This window comes from Protomyctophum parallelum (genome assembly GCF_964188405.1).
Source record: "Protomyctophum parallelum genome assembly, chromosome: 7".
NCBI lineage: Eukaryota > Metazoa > Chordata > Actinopteri > Myctophiformes > Myctophidae > Protomyctophum > Protomyctophum parallelum.
In genome coordinates, this window is record NC_139705.1 from 17,397,068 (window position 1) to 17,416,455 (window position 19,388).

At 43.5% G+C, this 19,388-nt stretch overlaps 1 protein-coding gene across 1 annotated transcript in view; it reads left to right on the forward strand.

The window, feature by feature from the left end:
* The window catches only part of LOC310861954 (prickle-like protein 2), a gene marked incomplete at its 3' end in the record, with an annotated part of 57,639 nt that overhangs the window by 22,502 nt on the left and 15,749 nt on the right, over positions 1–19,388 (forward strand). Inside the window, exons 5-6 of the mRNA XM_083769691.1 lie at positions 3,998–4,184; positions 16,442–16,596. Coding sequence (XP_083625817.1) covers positions 3,998–4,184; positions 16,442–16,596 — 342 coding nt within the window. The remainder of the gene's footprint in view (positions 1–3,997; positions 4,185–16,441; positions 16,597–19,388) is intronic.

The following is a 19,388-nucleotide window of genomic DNA, read 5'->3' on the forward strand; positions in this document are numbered from 1 at the left end:
ATTAGGAAATGTGCCCATTAATCGCATGTTTCTGCTCGCGCATACATACGGTATAATTGAAGTGGAGAAAAAGAACAATAATTTGCCTCTGAGATGTAGTGGAGTAGAAGTAAAAGTACTGACAATTGGGAAGACTCCAGTAAAATATACGTACCTCAAAATTACAACAAAAGGTGAGAAAGCCTTTTAGCCTGTTAGCACTCTCCTTTAAGTACAGTACTTAGTGAAATGTACATAGCCCACTGAACATGGGTTTAATATGGAAGCTTCAGAGAACGGAATATAGGGACAACCATGGGAAAGGAATAGATCAGTGGTTCTCAATCTTTTTTTTTTCTTCGAATAAACACATAAATTAAGCCCTTAACAGACATTATTAATTGATGTAAATGTAATGCCTACATTTAGTTTGACACGGTTCCAAAGAGACATATTGTGAAAATAGACGTTAGGATGTTAATTTTGTCATCGTTGTCGTCACATCACAGTTACATCACTGTTCCCATCGTGTTTAAAATATGGAGATAAGAGGTTCCGGCCCTGACAGCAAGGATATCAGACGGTCTGTGCATGCTTCCCAAAAGGGAATGCATGAATGTAATTATAGTCTGACCAAGAAACGGGGATAAAAACATCCCCTACAGACATAAAAACAAGTGACCGGAGCAAATCCAGCCCAGCTTGGATAACTTAAAGGAGGATTATGAAAACACATTCCCAGAGCTCTTGTGTCTCAGAAGGCTAAATAAAACGTCTGGGTTAGTGGGTTTCCGAGGCTACAGAAGGCATGACTCACCGTTTCTTATTTGATGTACAGTAAAGTACCATCATCAGCTCTTTACTATTAGAGTGGTTTTCAACCTTTTATTCATATCAAGGTCCATTATGTATTTGGCATTTGAGCCACGGACCACCATTTGAAGAAATTTTGCCGAATGTCTTGTTGTCATTGGATACGATTGTGGCCACAATTCCATGCTTTATTGATGTTTCTACCATAGGAGAGATAACAGGCAAACTAACAATTCTACTACATTCCCTTATTGTGTTAAGACTTCTTGTAAATTAAGTAATGCATAATTTTACTTTTGAGAGTGTAAAATGAAACCAATCAAGACCAATTCTACACTCTCAAGAGTTAAAGATCTATCCATTTGGTGATTAACTCTTTCATCATTTAGCATGGGGACCACCTGGAACCCCCTCAAGGACCACCGGTGGTCCCCGGACCACTGGTTGACAACCACCACTCTGTTACACCAGCGGGTGTAATAATAGTGAGTTCCGCAAAGCAGTCGCTGAACTGCCAATTAATGACGCCAAAGCACACCCACAGTGTGATATTGCGATTAGGGCCCTATACACCAGTTACCATCAGAATGAAACATTATCATTAAAACGCATTCATATCGTTGTGGGGCAATTCTCTCTCAAAATAGCACCCATTTTTCCTAGTGTCCCCCCTCCATTATGCTGAAAATTATAATGGTGGTGGAAAAAGTACTCACCATTTTTACTAAGTAAAAGTATTGATACTGCAATATAGAAATATATTAGAAGTAAAAGTTGTGGATTCAAAATGACCCACAGAATATGTTGTGCTATACCAAAATATGATGCCACATATCTACTACTCTACTTTGCCCAGAAAAAAGAAGTGAGTCGATTGCTTTTATCGTTCTGAAGTTATTGGCCGTTGAATAAAGTTTGGTTTCATAAAAACGGCCATCTTGGAAACAAACAGCTGAGAAAACTGCGTTTTAGTGTGAGGTACTTTCTCACTCAGAATTCTCACTAAGGACTTTTATTTTTGATTTCAGTGATATCACACAGTGCTTGTTCTCAAAAAAAAGAAAAAGAAAGAAATGAAATGAATAAAAAAAGTGCTTTTTTTTACTGAAAAAAAAACATGCAAAATAAAAAACGAAAAAAAACGGGGCCCCCCTAATTTCCAATCCGGCCCTGGAAAATACAGGGGCCCACTGACCCCAGGCCCATGCCTAGGGGGGCCAAGTACCCAATCTGGCCCTGGAAAAAAATATCGTTTTGAGAGAGTTGGTGCACCACCCTGTGGCACCAACTGGCACTGCATACTGACTGTTACAACACACATGCACACACACGCATGCACATGCGCGCACGCGCGCATGCACGAACAACACGTGTGGGGGACGTTGGGAATGAATGTGATCTATGGATCGGGAGGCACAATAATGGATACTTTTCTTCCTTTTTTTTAATAATTCATGGAATACTGGTACCTACCAGTTCACACAGGTAGGAGAACTGGTGTGAAGTGAACTATATGTGTGTATCTCTGTTTCATGGATGGTGTTTTGTTTTTCGATAAGACTTGGATCCATGTTTGACAAGAAGGTTTCACACACACACACACAAACGCACCCTCACACACACACACACACACACACACACACACACACACACACACACACACACACACACACACACACACACACACACACACACACACACACACACACACACACACACACACACACACACACACACACACACACACACACACACACACACACACACACACAGGAGAAAACTTGTGTTGTTTCCGCTTGAGTTTCGATCGAGATTACCGAGCCGCCGTCCCCGGGTGGGGGTCCGCGGGGGTCCCCGGGCGTCTCTGGTCCGTTTCGGACGGGGGGGATCTCGACTAGCGAGCCGTTCTCAATCATAGAACCGACAAATCGACAATCAACTAATGTCGATTGTCGAATGAGGCTGAATTTGTTTTACTTCCCCTATCCACAGCCCTCTATCTAATTTAGTTTGTTTTACTGGGAAGAAACGGCAGCGATTTCGTTTCAATTCCCCCCCCCCCCCCCCCCCCCACACACACACACACACACACACACACACACACGGGGGGGGGGGGGTGTCTTCCCAAACATGGAAGACACACCCCCGTGTGTGTGTGTGTGTGTGTGTGTGTGTGTGTAGGGTTTTTGTATGCTTTCAGCCTGTTCTTGTGACAGGGAACACAAAGGCTCACTCGTCTGTCTCTCTCGCTCTCAAACCAACCTCTCTTTCCGGTGCTTTTCCTACCACCAACGACAAGGGGGCGGCAGAAAAGCAACCATTTGGGGGTGTTTCTTTTAGCACGTGATTTCAGAGTGTTCCTACCATATATGCGAGTTAAAGTCGCAGTCACAAGTTGCGCAACAGTCCCATCTATTGAAATCCAATTAAAAGTGATAAACTGCATCGCACAGCAGGGCTCTGAACAGTGGCGGATTAGTCATATTGTGATTACCGGTAGTCAAATTTATATTGTGATTAGCCATATTTTTATTGTGATTAGCCATATTTATGTTGTGATTAGTTATATATATATATATATATATATATATATATATATATATATATATATATATATATAGGATTAGTCCGATTTATATTGTGGTTAGTCAAATTGTGATGGTGCCCTTTTCAAATAATTAATTTGAGAACGGCTAGATATGCCATCATGCTCAGCACAGCCTTGAGAGCCTATAGACGGCTTAACTAAGAACTAAGCAATCTGTCTGTATGATGAGGATTTATCTTTCATCCCAGAATGCATCTGTGTCACAGCTGTTGATCTTATTAGAAAACAGGCACAACACCAGAGGGAGCTCCACTGATCTCACTCAACCCAGATTTGGCACAAACTAAATACATTTGTTCTACAGCTATGCCACAAATATGTGAAATGCCCTATATATCAACGGCCATCGAAAAGTGTGACTCCACCACCTTACACTCCTTCAAAACCGCCATGAAAAAGCACCTGTCTGCAATGGGTCCTAGAAAAGTACGCCTGAAATGAACCCCCTCTACACGATTATTGCTACTAGGGGTGGGCGATATGGTGATGAATACCGCCGAGACGATGTCTCCATGATATGCCTTTTCTGAGATATCGTATATATAATTATATATATATAGTGGTACAGTGAATTCATGCACATTCTATGATTTTCAGATCATCTTTGCCGACGAGTGCACGGAGGCAGAGGGCCGCCACTGGCACATGAAGCACTTCTGCTGCTTCGAGTGCGAAGCGCCGCTCGGTGGCCAGCGCTACATCATGAAGGACGGCCGGCCGCACTGCTGCAACTGCTTCGAATCCCTCTACGCAGAGTACTGTGATGCATGCGGAGAACACATAGGTACGTACTGTATACCACTGAACACGCAGAGAACACATATGTACTAACTGTATACCACTAAACACACAGAGTACTGCAACGCATGCAGAGAACACACATGTACTGTGTATACCATGCACTAAACACAGATTACTGCGACACATGTGGAGAACACATAGGTAGGGCTGTCACAATTATTACATAATCATCTAATCACAATTATTTGAGATAATCGCCATTATTGTAATAATCGTGTCCATGTTGAAAGATGTGCATACGTAAAAGGAAAGCAGAAATAGCAGATCTACAAGCTTACGTGACGCATTGTAAGCTTGTAGATCAGCTATTTCTGCTATTTCTTTTTACCCTTTTTTGTATAAAATGCCAGTAATTTTTTGGTATATTTCAGTTATTTGTCATATCTGTGCACTGCTTCATTACGAAGCCTAAAAGGCAAACAGAAATGTAATTTATATTCATAACGTTGCGTTGCAATGCCAAAACACGATTCAATCGTTCATCGCCCAGGGTCAGTTGGAACCAGTAAATCAGTGTGCCCAGCGATTTCCAGCTTCAGAACTAGCCGGGGAGCCAGTCACCCAAAATTTGAGAGGATCTGTGATGTCATGCTGTACTTTTTATTTGCGTTTTTACTAATTCTTAATCCCATCCATTAAAATGGAGTGAGGGGTGCTAATATATATAGCTCATGTTGATTAGGTGATGTAATGGTGATGTAAAACAAACGGTGTCAAAACAAACTCTTTATTGTTAATGGCATTTAATGTTTGTGTTAGGGACAAGATTACGTAAATTTCCCCTTCATTGTCAATGGCGTTTTTAAAACAAACATTGAACTGAAAACAAACATTAAACTTGTATAAAATACACACAAACACGCCACTGACGGTCACATTATTATTGAGTCGTCAATATCTGTGAAAATAATATGGATTATTTTGAGAACGATCAGATACCGAAATGGAATTTTTATGGTCGATTTCAATATACTACTGATTATATTGTGCATCACTAACTGCGACGCATGTGGCGAACACTACTGTATACCACTGGATACACAGCACTGCGACGCAAATTTGCGGAGAACACATACTGTAGGTATGAGCATGTGTCTGCTCCCATTTCCCTCTATACTGACTCTTTGCGGAAATAGCAAGTCTACAAGCTTACTGTGAGCTTGTAGATTGGCTAGCCTATTTCTGGTGAATGCCCCCCCCCCACCCCCACACCAGAATATCAAGGCATAGTTGTGGTTCAAATGGTCTAAGTGCATAAATATTCTGTAACAGAGAGCTTGTCCTGATAAAGGTCTAACGACCAAAACGTCAAATAATAAAGAGCATCCTTTTTTCAAGTTCCAGACAGTGTGCAGGACCTATTTTTCTTTGATTTGATATAGCCTACCTTTCGAGAGAGCTTAAAAGCCTTTTCTCCAGTCTACCTCTCTGTAGTATAAAACCAATACATCTTGCTCACAACACTGCCACTAAGATATACTCAGTAGAAGCAGTACATTTGATCGTATCACTGAAATTCCTTCACCGGCTCTCCATTCGGGCTCATTCACACTTCAAGGTCCTCCTGTCAGCCTATAAATCCCTACACTGGCTATAGCTCCACTGTACCTCTCTCTCAGACCTCAGCATCCCTCACTACGCCTGTCGCAATCCTATATTAAAATTGCCTAATGTGTGGGTCGGTCAGTAGACCATACAGCGGCCGTGCACTTGTGGGCCCCCTGTCAGCACTGATGTCAGACACAACATAAACTTGTTTTCTTTTCTTGTTATATTATCCGTAAGGTTTTTTGAGTGAGACAGCTACGTATGTGTGTGGCTGTGTCCCTGGGTCTGTCCCTGTGTCCCTGGCTGTGTCCTAGCACGTAAATAGCATTCAACGTCCCTATAAACTTTTGGAATTGATGGCCGTTATGTCAAAGCCCAAATTAAGCTCTAGTTTGAACTTAAAGATGCTATAAGCAATAATATGTCAAAATATATATAGTCTCTGTGACACATCTAGGGGCCGTAATCTGCATTCAAAGATGTTCCTATGACAAAGCTTCTAGGAAAATATTTGAATGCAGATTACGGCCCCTAGATGATCACAGAGACTACATTTTTTGGGAGCGTTTTACCCATTGCTGGCTGTCTGAATACCAAAAAATAAAAAGGTAATTACATTTTTTTATTCCTTATAGCAGCTTTAAAAGGATATAGCAAACTCACATAGGATAATTTAAGTGACCAAACCCAGAAGAAGAAGAAGTAGGTCGGGAGTGGCTTATTGTCGGTATCAGTCGGAGTCGGTAACACGCAGCACTAAACCCCTGGGAGATAGATTGCTGAGGTGGAGCGCCACACCTACCATCAGCTCTCAGTACTTCCCACATGACTTGCTGCACCAAGCCATGCTACTCATTCGTTGAGTTGGCACTGGCAGTGTCCGGGATCGAACCCACGAACTTGTGGTCCAAAGGCGAGAGCTCACTGAGCTACCCAGACAAAACCAAGACCAAAACCAAGAGTCACATAATACTGCAACCTGTCACAACTCACTCCTGTACCTTCAATATCAGAAACAACACAACACACACACACACACTGTAGATTCACATCAGCCTTCAATTCCAGAGCCAGAAACAGTCACTGAACATGTTTCATTGCCACCCATTGGGTCCCACAATGACAGCAATAGTACACCAGCTTCAATCACATTAGCATGCACACAAGCATGAAAAAGCAGCAGCAGCAAAGACAAAAACAAGGTTCGTACCTTGAGCCGTCTTCTACTTGATGGCCTGGGTCAAACCTTGGATAACCCATGGATAGAGATTAGAGATAGGAATCCCGTCTCCCTAGTTCATCTCCAATGGCAGTGACCGGCGAACAGCCTTCATTCTCCTGGTTGCCATCTTCTCACTCAGCCTTGGTAGCCCCTCATACAGATGCTTGTTGGCCTGGTTGATGTTTAGTAGTGCAGGTAGCATTCTGGTGTAGCACAGTGGTCCGAGCAGGCTTCAGGGTCCAGCATTCACAGCTGTAGGGTGTAGGCATATAAGAGAACGGACAGTGTTGCCAGATTGGACATTTGAAATGAAAAGTATTGTATTTGAAAGAAAACTATTGTACACAGACAAAATAAATACGTAGGCCTATCATAGCTGTAATACAAACAAGTAAGCGAACGTGGGAAGCGAACGCAGCTCGTAAATTGCAATAACAACAATTCGAATAAATTACGAATTATTGAAGTGTGTGGTACTGTAAAATTAGTGAAAACAGGGTCGCCACGAGAAGGCTCAACACCGCTAGCCCGTAGCCCCCACACACACACACGTTACGTTAGACAGCCGTGTGTGGTACACACACGTTAGTTAGACAACGAAGCGCTGTTGTGGCAGTCTGACACAGACACACACATGCGCGTTAGACAGCTATGTGTGGTACACACACGTTAGTAGTTAGACAACGAAGCGCTGTTGTGGCAGTCTGACACATACTGTACACACACGCACGTTAGACAGCTAACTGCGCAAGTGCACACGGCTGTAAATGTAATACAAATAAATTACTAGTATGCTGCCCTTGCAACACGTGCCCATGTGTAGCTAGACAGCTAGTTAACAGTGTTCTGAGATCCTCCAATAAAGAGACAAGGCTTGACTTTGTTGAATTTACTGAGTCTCTGCAGGTAGTTTTGTAAAACTGAAACAATACAGAAATACACAAACAAATGAATTAACACACAGGAAATAAGTGTAAGTGTGTGAGTAATATAGTATAGTTATTAGTAGGCTATTTGCACTGAACTAGGTACACAATGTTGAAATCAAACACAGAAAATGGCTACTGCTACTGCAGCAGTAAACTAACATGCAGACCACAAGTGTTTACACAGTTTCCAAACACATAATAACCAACTACAAAGGCATTCTGCAAAAATCACATTCTAAATTAAATATACTCTTTGAACCGATTAACTAGAACTTCAAAGTACTTACAGACAATAATGTCCAAGGCAAAGCATTAAAGAATAATTATCAGCAGACCATGCACACAGCTCACTGTTCCGTGGTGAAATAAATGCTGACGCAACTGTGTTTCGTTTTACTGGGAAATGCTGAGTTTCGTTTCACTTTCTACTTCCACCCCTGGAGGGCAGTAAAAACCAGTTAAATACACTTCACCTTTTAACGTAACTTAATTAAATGACAGAATTATTAAAATTTACCAAACTGCCATTCCAAAGGCAGCACACTCCCCGCTTTGGTACAATAACATTGTATCACTATAGATACATCAACCTTAAGGGAATGTCCTTGGATGCAAGTAATAACGTAAAAGTTCTATCAAGAAGTCTCCCCCGAGAGAAGGACTACAATCTCTGAGACTGGCCTCAGAAACATCTTGACGGCTCCGTCTTTCACAATCTTCACCTCCACCTTGCGGATCCTCTTGTCACTGCTTGGCAGAGTCTTAACGACCAGTCCCACTGGCCAGTCGTTTCTGTGAACTTGGTTGTCTTTCAACAGGACAACATCTCCTACTGTGACATTTGGCTTGTCTTCAGTCCACTTCCGTCGACTCTGCAAAGTGGATAGATACTCTCCTCTCCACCTTTTCCAAAACGTATCGGCAAGGCACTGAACTTGCTTCCACTGTTTCTTAAGCATCCCAGCCATGTCAAAGTCTCCTGGTGGAGCTGAAACAACACTCTTCTTTTGCGTGAGAAGCATTGCAGGTGAGAGGACTGTAGGCATATCGGAGTCAGTAGATACAGGCACCAGGGGGCGTGCATTCATGATGGCCATTACTTCTGACATTAGAGTGCTTAGGACCTCATGTGTGAGACGAGTGGGGCCTGTCTGAAGCAACATGGCATCCAAAATGCGTCTGGCAACTCCAATAAGCCTTTCCCACGAGCCGCCCATGTGGGAAGAATGTGGAGGGTTAAAAACCCAAGTGCATTCTTTCTTCTGAAGATAGTTTATCACTGCTACATCTTCCGTGTTGATGGCCAACTCCTTAGCGGCGCCCACAAAGTTAGTCCCTCTATCAGAGCGAAGAAGTTTTGCTGGACCTCGGATTGCGAAAAACCTCCTCAGAGCATTGATGAAGCTGTCAGTTGACATGGATTCAATCAGCTCAATGTGAACTGCTCTGGTAGACATGCACGTAAAGAGTACAGCCCAGCGTTTGCTGTCTGCACTACCACCTCTCGTACGACGTGTCATGATGGTCCATGGTCCAAAGACATCAAGACCAACACTGGTGAAAGGAGGCTCTGGCATGAGTCTGTCGATGGGCAAGTCTGCCATCTTCTGGACCTGTAACCTCCCTCTTAGTTTGCGACAGGTGACACATTTGTAGATAACAGAAGAAACCAGATGCTTACTCCCGATTATCCAGTATCCTGCTGCTCTGATAGCTCCTTCAGTGATGTGCCGCCCTTGGTGAGCTACTTGCTCGTGATAGTATCTAACGATTAGAGTGGCAATGTACTGGGTGCGTGGAATAATCACTGGGTGCTTTTCTTCCTTTGACAGGTAAGCTGAAGAAAGACGACCTCCGACCCGAAGCAAACCTTCCTCGTCTACTACTGGGTTCAGCTTCTTGAGGATACTTTGCTTGAGGAACGTCTGTCCGTCTCCAAGACATTGTAGTTCTTCTTGGAAGACCTTGTGCTGGACAGAACGAATGATCACAGCTTTGGCTTGTGCAAGCTCCCTTGCACTAACTGCGTCTTTGAAACATTTCCATCCTTTGCTTCTTGTGTTGTCTGAGGTCTTTTTGAAAGAAGCAGCAACATGGATGAGTCGGGCTATTGTTCGACAGAGTATGTTCCAGTTTGAGAACTGCTCGAAACGTTCCGAGCTCAATGTAGACTTGAAGGCTTTAGTACTCAGAGTTGTAACTTCAGGTCGAATCTCTGCGTCAGCTTCCGGATCAACCACACTGAAGGGGCTGGATTCAGATATGTCCTTCATGTTGGGCTTTGACAAGAAGGCAGGGCCTGAGATCCAACTGCTACACTGTAGATTGGCTGCTTGTATAGGCCTGGTGGCATGGTCTGCAGGGTTCATGTCCGTGGCAACATAGAACCACTGGTCGGAGTGTGTGGACCTCCTAATCCGATTTACCCGGTTGGAAACATACACATAGAAGCGTCTAGTGCAGTTGTGGATGTACCCAAGCACGACCTTGCTATCTGTGAAGAACTTCACGGCATCCACGTCGATGTCAATCTCTTCTCTGATTAGTTCGTACATTTCAACAGCCAGAACGGCGGCACACAACTCAAGACGAGGAATGGTGTGTGCAGGTCGAGGGGCTAATTTTGACTTGCCCATGATGAATCCAACATGACATCGTCCCTCATTGTCAATAGCTCTCAAGTAGGCCACAGCTCCGATAGCTACTGTGGAAGCATCTGAGAAGATACACAGCTCTCTTCTCTGTGTTGAAGATAGTGAGACTGGAATGTAACACCTAGGTATGTGGAGGTCTTCGAGAGCCTGTAAAGAGTCTTTCCATTGTCTCCAATCATTTTCTTTTTCAGGGGGAAGAGGAGCATCCCACTCACTCTGTTCAGATGAGAGTTCCCGAAGTATGGCTTTCCCTTGTAATGTTATGGGAGCTACAAACCCTAGAGGATCATACAAGCGGTTAACAGTCGACAAGACTCCTCTTCGTGTGAAGGGTTTCTCTTCACTGGACACCAGGTAAGTGAAGCTGTCTGTTTCCAGCTCCCAATAGAGCCCTAGGCTCCGCTGAAGAGGAAGAGGATCCACTCCAAGGTCCAAATCCTTAAGATTCTTAGCACGATCATCTGCAGGGAACGCTTTCATCACCTGGCTACTGTTTGATGCCACTTTGTGTAGTCTTATATTGAAATCTGCCAACATGTCTCTGGTTCGTGTGAAGACGTCTATTGCTTCATGAGGCATGGTGAATGAAGCGAGGCCATCGTCGACATAGAACTGTTTCTCAACATACTGCTTTGCGTCAGATCCATGTTCTTGCTCACCTGCTTGTGCAGCTCGCCTCATGCAGTAAATGGCCACAGCCGGTGAAGGGCTGTTTCCAAACACATGGACCTTCATTCTGTACTCTGTCACGTTCTTGTTGATGTCATTATCTTCATACCAGAGATAACGGAGATAGTCCCTGTGGTCTTCTCGCACAACAAAGCAGTAAAACATTTGCTGCACATCTGCTGTCAGGGCGATGGGTTCCCTCCGGAACCGCAGAAGGACTCCCAACAAGGTGTTATTCAAGTCTGGGCCGCTGAGGAGCACTTGATTGAGAGATACTCCATCACACTCAGCGCTGGAGTCAAAAACGACCCGTATCTGATCCGGCTTTTGTGGGTGATACACACCGAATGTTGGCAGATACCAGTGCTCTTTACCTTCTTCTAGTGGTGGAGCTGGCTCGGCTTGACCATTGTCCAGCATCTTCTGCATGAACTGTATGTAATGCTCCTTCATTTCCGGCTTTCTCTCAAGAGTTCTGCGCAATGACTTAAGGCGCTTCAGAGCTTGTTCTCTGTTGCTTGGAAGACGACGTCTAGGGGAACGGAACGGTAAAGGTGCCACCCAGCTGCTGTCCTCATTTTGGTAGACCTGTTCCTCCATGATGGTCAGGAACATTCTGTCATCTATGGATAGTGCAATTTTGTCGTCATCCTCTGACCTTTCAAACACCATGCATCCAAGGTTGTCTGTGCTCTCTGTGAGGCCTGCATCCTCTTTATTGCTGGCTGTGAAGGTGGAACCAGGATTCTGTATCATACCACTGTAGTCTTCCTTCACATGGATGGACATGGGCTGAAAAAGGATGCACGACCATTTTGCAGCACGTTTGCTTTGTAGACATTGACCTCTGATGGTTTGTGTACTGTTCCCAAGCACACTTCACCCACGATGACCCATCCTAGGTCCAGCCGCTGCGCATAAGGAGCATCATGGGGTCCATTTATTTGCTCGCGCACCTTGTGTACCCTTAAGATGTCTCTTCCTAAGAGCAAGAGAATTGGAGCGGCTGGGTCCAATGGTTGAATCTTATCGGCGACTGGCTGTAGGTGAGTGTGATGACGTGCAATTTCTGGTGAAGGTATTTCTGTCCTATCATCAGGAACCATGTCACACTCAATTAGGGTTGGTAGAGGAAATTGTAATTTCCCATCAACAGACTCAATGATGAAGTTACCGGCTCTTCTGCCTGACGTCTCTGTTGTCCCTGAACAGGTTCTCAGAGTATAAGGAGATGAATTGGCCTTGACTTTGAAGAGGTCAAAGAACTCTGTCTTGGCAAGAGACTTGTTACTTTGCTCATCGAGCACCGCATACATCTTAATAGCATTCTCTCTTTTGCCTGCAGGATGAACTTTAACCAAGCAGATCTTGGAGCAGGAGCGTGGGCTTTCTCCACTTACACATATCTCTGTGCAGCTTGAGGTTACTGAATTCCCACTTGGCTCCCCGCTGTCTTCTTTGTCAGCCCGGATACTCTCTATAGCTGCTGGAGGAGGACCTGGATGCAAGGCCGAGATGTGTTTGTCACTATTGCACTCAAGACACTTGATTTGCACCTTGCAGTCTTTGGCCATATGTAGTGTTGACCCACAGCATCTGTAGCAAATGCGGTTCTCTCTCAGGTACATTTTGCGCTCTTCCATGGACTTGCCTCTGAATACTTTACACTTTTTCAGTGGGTGAGGTTTTTTGTGTATAGGACATTGTCTGTCTGGTTCCTCCGACTTCTGAGCAGGAATGGTTTCACTGTCATCCGATGATTCTGCATCCACCTCGGTTATGTGTGCACTTACAGAGGCTTTCCAGTTGGACTTGACAGTTTTCTCTGTTCGTGATGTGGTGTCAGGAGTGGGAGAAGAGAAGCTTGGATCATTCCTCACCTTTGCCTGATTCCTCACGAACCTGGAGAAGACCCAAAAAGGTGGAAATGTCACTTTATTCTCCTCTTTGTACTTGGATCCCAGAGCTGTCCATTTCTCCTGGAGGCTGTATGGAAGTTTTTCCACAATGGGTTTTACCCCGCGAGGTGTATCCAAATACATGAGCCCCACTAGGTAGCCATCCTCTTTGGCACATTCCAATTCCAGCAGAATGTCACCTAGTTCTCTGAGCTTGATATTGTCTCTGTTATTTAGTTTGGGAAAGTTCTCAATCTTTTTTAGCAGTGCATCTTCGATGATCTCTGGCGCTCCATAACATTCTTCCAGACGTTGCCAGACAGTGTAAAGGCCTGCTTCAGGTTTGAGAACATATACAGAGCGGATTGTTTTTGCCTGTTCTGATGACTCGGGTCCAAGCCATTTTGTCATCAGATCCATTTCTTCCCTGGCTGACAAATTTAAGTCCTTAGTTGCACTGTGAAAGGATGCTTTCCATGACATGTAATGTTCGGGTCGATCGTCAAATTGGAGAAGACCTGAACTCACCAATTCTCTGCGTATCAGGTATCTAGCAAAGTCTTGTGCACCTGGAGGCTCAGGTGAGTAGTAACCTTTAAAGGGATTGCCTGAGTGTTGAGGAAGATTAAGGTATGTCTTGGTTGGTTGTGTGCTCTTTGTTGGTTCTTCTTTTTTAATTCCAACACTTCCATATTGTGGAATGCCGCTGTCATTAGCGTCAGGGGTTCTTAAAGGCTTCTCGTCTCTCTCGGGTGAACACACTGGTGAGTGTTTGGGAAGCTGCTGAATATATTCTTTAGTATGTTGTACTGAGTTGAGAGGCTGCTGAAGAACAGGGGGCATTGGTGTTGTATTATGGAGCTTCTGCACATACTCTCTGGTGCGTTGTTCTGAGTTGAGAGCTTGTTGTAGAACAGGGTGTTCTTGCACTTCCTGGTATTCGTCCTCACTTTCACTCTCCGCAGCTTCCTCGTAGGCTGCGGCAGAGGCAGAAGCAGCAGCAGCCCTCTCAGACTGGAGAATATGGAAGGTGGCGTCAAGTTCCGCCTTTCGTTTGATCAATTCAGCTTCTTGTTTAGCAAATGCCACTTCAGCCTGAGCAGCCCTTGCCTTAGCCTGTGCCTTTACATGTGCTGATGATTTTGAGGACCGTGATGACTTGTTGGATGCCTTAGAGGATGCGTTAGATTTAGATTTGGCTGAAGACTTGTGAGAGGACTTGTGAGAGGACTTGTGAGAGGACTTGTGTGAAGACTTGACAGAATCTGCTTGAGATGGCTTATGCTCCTCCTCTTGTCTTGTTAGTGCCGGGATTTCTGAATCCTCTTTCTCCTCTTCTTGTTCATCATTAACATTCATTGTGTATTTCTTTCCTGAGCGTAGACTCATGATTGCTGATTATGATCTTGTGCGGAGCCCGCTGTACTTGTTGTCTTTTTACTATGCTGCCCTTGCAACACGTGCCCATGTGTAGCTAGACAGCTAGTTAACAGTGTTCTGAGATCCTCCAATAAAGAGACAAGGCTTGACTTTGTTGAATTTACTGAGTCTCTGCAGGTAGTTTTGTAAAACTGAAACAATACAGAAATACACAAACAAATGAATTAACACACAGGAAATAAGTGTAAGTGTGAGTAATATAGTATAGTTATTAGTAGGCTATTTGCACTGAACTAGGTACACAATGTTGAAATCAAACACAGAAAATGGCTACTGCTACTGCAGCAGTAAACTAACATGCAGACCACAAGTGTTTACACAGTTTCCAAACACATAATAACCAACTACAAAGGCATTCTGCAAAAATCACATTCTAAATTAAATATACTCTTTGAACCGATTAACTAGAACTTCAAAGTACTTACAGACAATAATGTCCAAGGCAAAGCATTAAAGAATAATTATCAGCAGACCATGCACACAGCTCACTGTTCCGTGGTGAAATAAATGCTGACGCAACTGTGTTTCGTTTTACTGGGAAATGCTGAGTTTCGTTTCACTTTCTACTTCCACCCCTGGAGGGCAGTAAAAACCAGTTAAATACACTTCACCTTTTAACGTAACTTAATTAAATGACAGAATTATTAAAATTTACCAAACTGCCATTCCAAAGGCAGCACAACTAGCATATTTACTGTAAGAAACAACTTGTTTAAGACTCCTACGTGACAAAAACAACACAAAACACAAAATATGTTGTGTGGAAGAAGAGAACTTCCTTGATGTTACTCAAATAAAAGTCAAGGAAAAACACACCCAAATTGACCCAATGTTAATGCCACCAGGTACAGATCTAGGGTCAGATTTACGGATTTACTGACTTATTTTGAAAAGCAAAAAAGAAACTGTTCTGTGAGTGTAGACCCAGGCCTATAGGACGACAGAGCAGGCAGGTTCAAGTCAAAATGTAATGTATTAAAGAGCCTGTAAACAGGAAACAGTGATGTCATCAGTGTCACTGATGGCAAGATTCCTAACTACACCAGTCTTCTAGGTGTCTATGCTATACCCTAGAGTTCACTGCCTTTTTATGACTTTGAAACCAACGGAACGATAACAAAACATATTATTCTTTAGTTTTGGGTCTGAGAGGCTAAACCTCATCAAATGGTGGTCCGTGGCTCAAATGCTGAATAAATAACGTATTCCTTCCACACGCTACATCCGGCTGGGGAAACTCTCCCCTGTCAGGTCAAAAGAAGCAGCTTAGACTCCTCATGCATAGAAGGAAGCATGAGGTCAGTCCGCTGCCCCTCAGGTTGGCAGAGGAAGTGTAGTGCCCAGGTGAGGATTACATTAGATAATTGACATTAGGTGCAAAATCGTGGGATAATCTTTTTAAATTTAAAAAAAGTTATGCACCAAAGTAAAGATCTAGGGTCAGATTTTGAAAAGCCAAACTGGATCCCGATCAGCAGCTTTGTATGTGCATTTAATTATCGTACAAATGTGCAGTTGTACATTTCCTCAAGTCATGTAAGCAATAGCTTAATAGCAATAAATGTCTACTCCTTCTATACATTTCCGCCATTTAAAACTAGCCGATCTGCAAGCTCGCAATGCGTCGCATTGTAGATTTTTTTTATTTTCAAATGAGTTTTAGGGGTCATCCCTATTGTTCCCCAGGTTCTATGTTCCCCGGGTTCTATGTTCCCAACTCATCTTAGGGTTTGGGTTAGGTTTAGGGTTAGGCCGGGTTGCAGGGTGGGGAACATATAGAACCAACATAGGTACAGTCCCGCATTTTATATTTGAAAACGTACATCTGGTGGTGCTGATCTCCTCTCCAATCTGTTTGCCCATCCATCTGCTGCCTGCAGGCATCGACCAGGGCCAGATGACGTACGACGGGCAGCACTGGCATGCCACAGAGGAGTGCTTCGGCTGTGCCCGATGTAAGCGCTCACTGCTGGGACGGCCCTTCCTGCCCAAACAGGGACACATCTTCTGCTCGCGATCCTGCAGCACCGGACAGGTGGATATAAACACAAATTCATGCATAATCCAATTAAGGACCATCTGCAATCAATTCAATATTATCAACCCATTAGGACCTGAGGCCAATTCTACAAATGCGTTCTAAATCAGTAGAAATCACACCTCAAGATGAAAAAATCACAGTCATGTGAAGTGAGGGGCCCCCCACTGTATTTATATCGGCCACATGACAGCATTTAGTGCCCTAAAGAAAGTCCATATATTTGGGTTAAATAAAATGTTTTAAAATGGTGAAATAATTGTGAATATAACAGATCTACAAGCTAACAATGTGTTAACTCCTCTGTGTGTTGAGAGATTGTAGATATGCTACTGTATTTTCACTAGGCTATACTTTTGTGGGACACTGATGAAGTTTAGTAGGGCATCACAAAAAAATATGTTTAATTAGAGATTCCATGCCAGGTTTCTGGCATGCCCAACAACAATATGTATATTTATATTTTTCTGTCTCTTCTTACTTTCCTGAAAACTGATGATCAGTTTGTAAAGAAATAATCATAATAGTTCACCCATTATTGTTACACCTGTAAAACTTCTGGCGGGACAATTAAGCTGATTCGGATTCGTATATAGGCTACTATTTCTAGTATTCTCTTTATATAGTGTCCAATATATCTGTATCAATATATTTGAGTCATTGAACATATTTAGCATTTTAGTTTTTTCATGTCACATGAAAGCAGGGAATCATAATTGAATTGGTCCACCAACCTGCATATGGTGGGTCAAACTGCACTGCAGCCAATATAAAAAAGGTACGTATTTGAGCTATAATTACATTACATTACATACACAGGTTGACAGCTGTTAAACTCTGTTGACACAACCTCCCATATGACTTACTGGATAGTAATGATAAAATATTTATTCTGACCCTCCTGGTGGCTAGCAAGAAGGCTATCACTAGAAAGTGGCTGCAAACACAACCACCCACAGTATAGAAGAATGGATCGAGATAACACATGATATATTCAAGATGGAAAAACTGACATAGGCTACTCACTCAGATCTCAAGAGGAAAAGTTTTTTCTGGATTTGGACTAAATGGACTGAATATATCGCACCTGTCCGATCATACTTTTGCTGAATAAGAAAAAACAAAGTATTGTGTTGCTATCACTCTTCTATGCCTCTCTCTACGTTTATTTTTATTTGTATTTTTTTATTTTATTCTCCTGTCCTTTCTTTTAATGTATCTTGCTGAATGTATGACCCTGTATTTGTTTTCAAATAAGTCTAATGTAAGTTTGTGAAAGCGTCTCCTTTCCCCCCCTTTTCCTTCAGAGCTGCCCAGACGTTTGTCTTTTGTTTGGTTTTTTGTTCGGTTTTTTTGAAGAAAACAAGAAAATGTTGTAACTTTGGTCACCATATTGAGAACATAGCCTAGTAGCCAAAAAGTGAACCCGGACATGTTGAGTACACCAAGGTTTTATGTTAGAAATGTTTAGTATGGGTCCCCAGCATGTAGAAACTGCCGGTTGCTAACTTGCATATGTTGGGCAATTTTCATAATTGGCATAATCTGTGACCATACCATTAACAACCTATAGAAGGCAAAATATTCAAAATGTCATCATACTTTATCTAGCATGTGAGATGTCAACCTAGGGGGTTTTTAGCCCCTCTCGGAACCCCCTGGGTCAGCCCAATCCGAACCGAACCGGGCTGACCCGTAGGGCTGACCCAAAAAAATTGATTAATCGATGTTCAATCAATACGCACAGGAATCGATTTTTAAATTTTGAATCGAATAGTCATTAAAAAAAAAGCGGACGCTTTTGGTCCGCGAGACGGCCCCATTTGGTCCGCGAGCCATGCTCACGCCTCGCAGCACCGCAACGCCTCCTCCCCTCTCCCCCTCACTCGTGGTGGTAACAACAAGGAAGGAAGTCAACACAGCAGCCTGCAGTCATGCCGCCACAAAATAAATCTAAAGTGTGGTTGCATTTTAGAATATGCAAGGAGAACAAAGAACAAGTGGTGTACAGTGTCAACTATGTGACAAGAAATTGGCGTATCACATACGGGATGGCCCAAGTGGGGCGAAAAATCCGCGGCGAAATTTCACGCATGGGACAGGGGAAAAAGCCCCTGACCTCCTGGGCTCCGAGGGACTTCCAGGCGCGCTAATTTGAGCCGCGGTCATCCACACTTTTCTACCCTAAGAAAGAGCCTCGTCGGAAGGGTCTGAGAGCGGCGTAGACCGCGGCGCAAATTAGCGTGCCTGGAGCTCCAGGACTGGTGCTTTTTTTGGTGTTTTCACATCTGAGTTTCAATCGGAAGAGAAGCTAAATCCCTACATTTTCTGGATTATAGGCTATATATATATTTTTTTTAGAGGTAATGCCTGTGTCAGGCAGTTGACTTGTTACGGTCAGATGTTTTATTAAGCCTAATTATTTGTGCGTCACTGCTTTCATGAAGGCTGCAACAGTTGTTGCTTCAATGCTTATCGTTTTAAATAAATGAGACCAATCCAAGCATGCCTTTCTCTCCGCTATTGTTTAAGGTGCGCGCCTCGCATCGCGCACCTCGCACCGCACTCCCCCCCCCCCCCCCCCCCCCCCCGTTGGGTTTCGAAGCGTCGACGATCGAAACAAATTTATAGCGAAGCGTCGATCATCAAAAACGTAATCGAAGGTCAGCCCTACTGACCCGTAGGGTCCCTGTGCGTTACTTTGTTTTCGTATGGGAATGTTGAAACACATAAATATCCTCGGTAACATCGTGTCTGCGCCGTTTGACGTCTTCTTTTCGTTTGCGTTA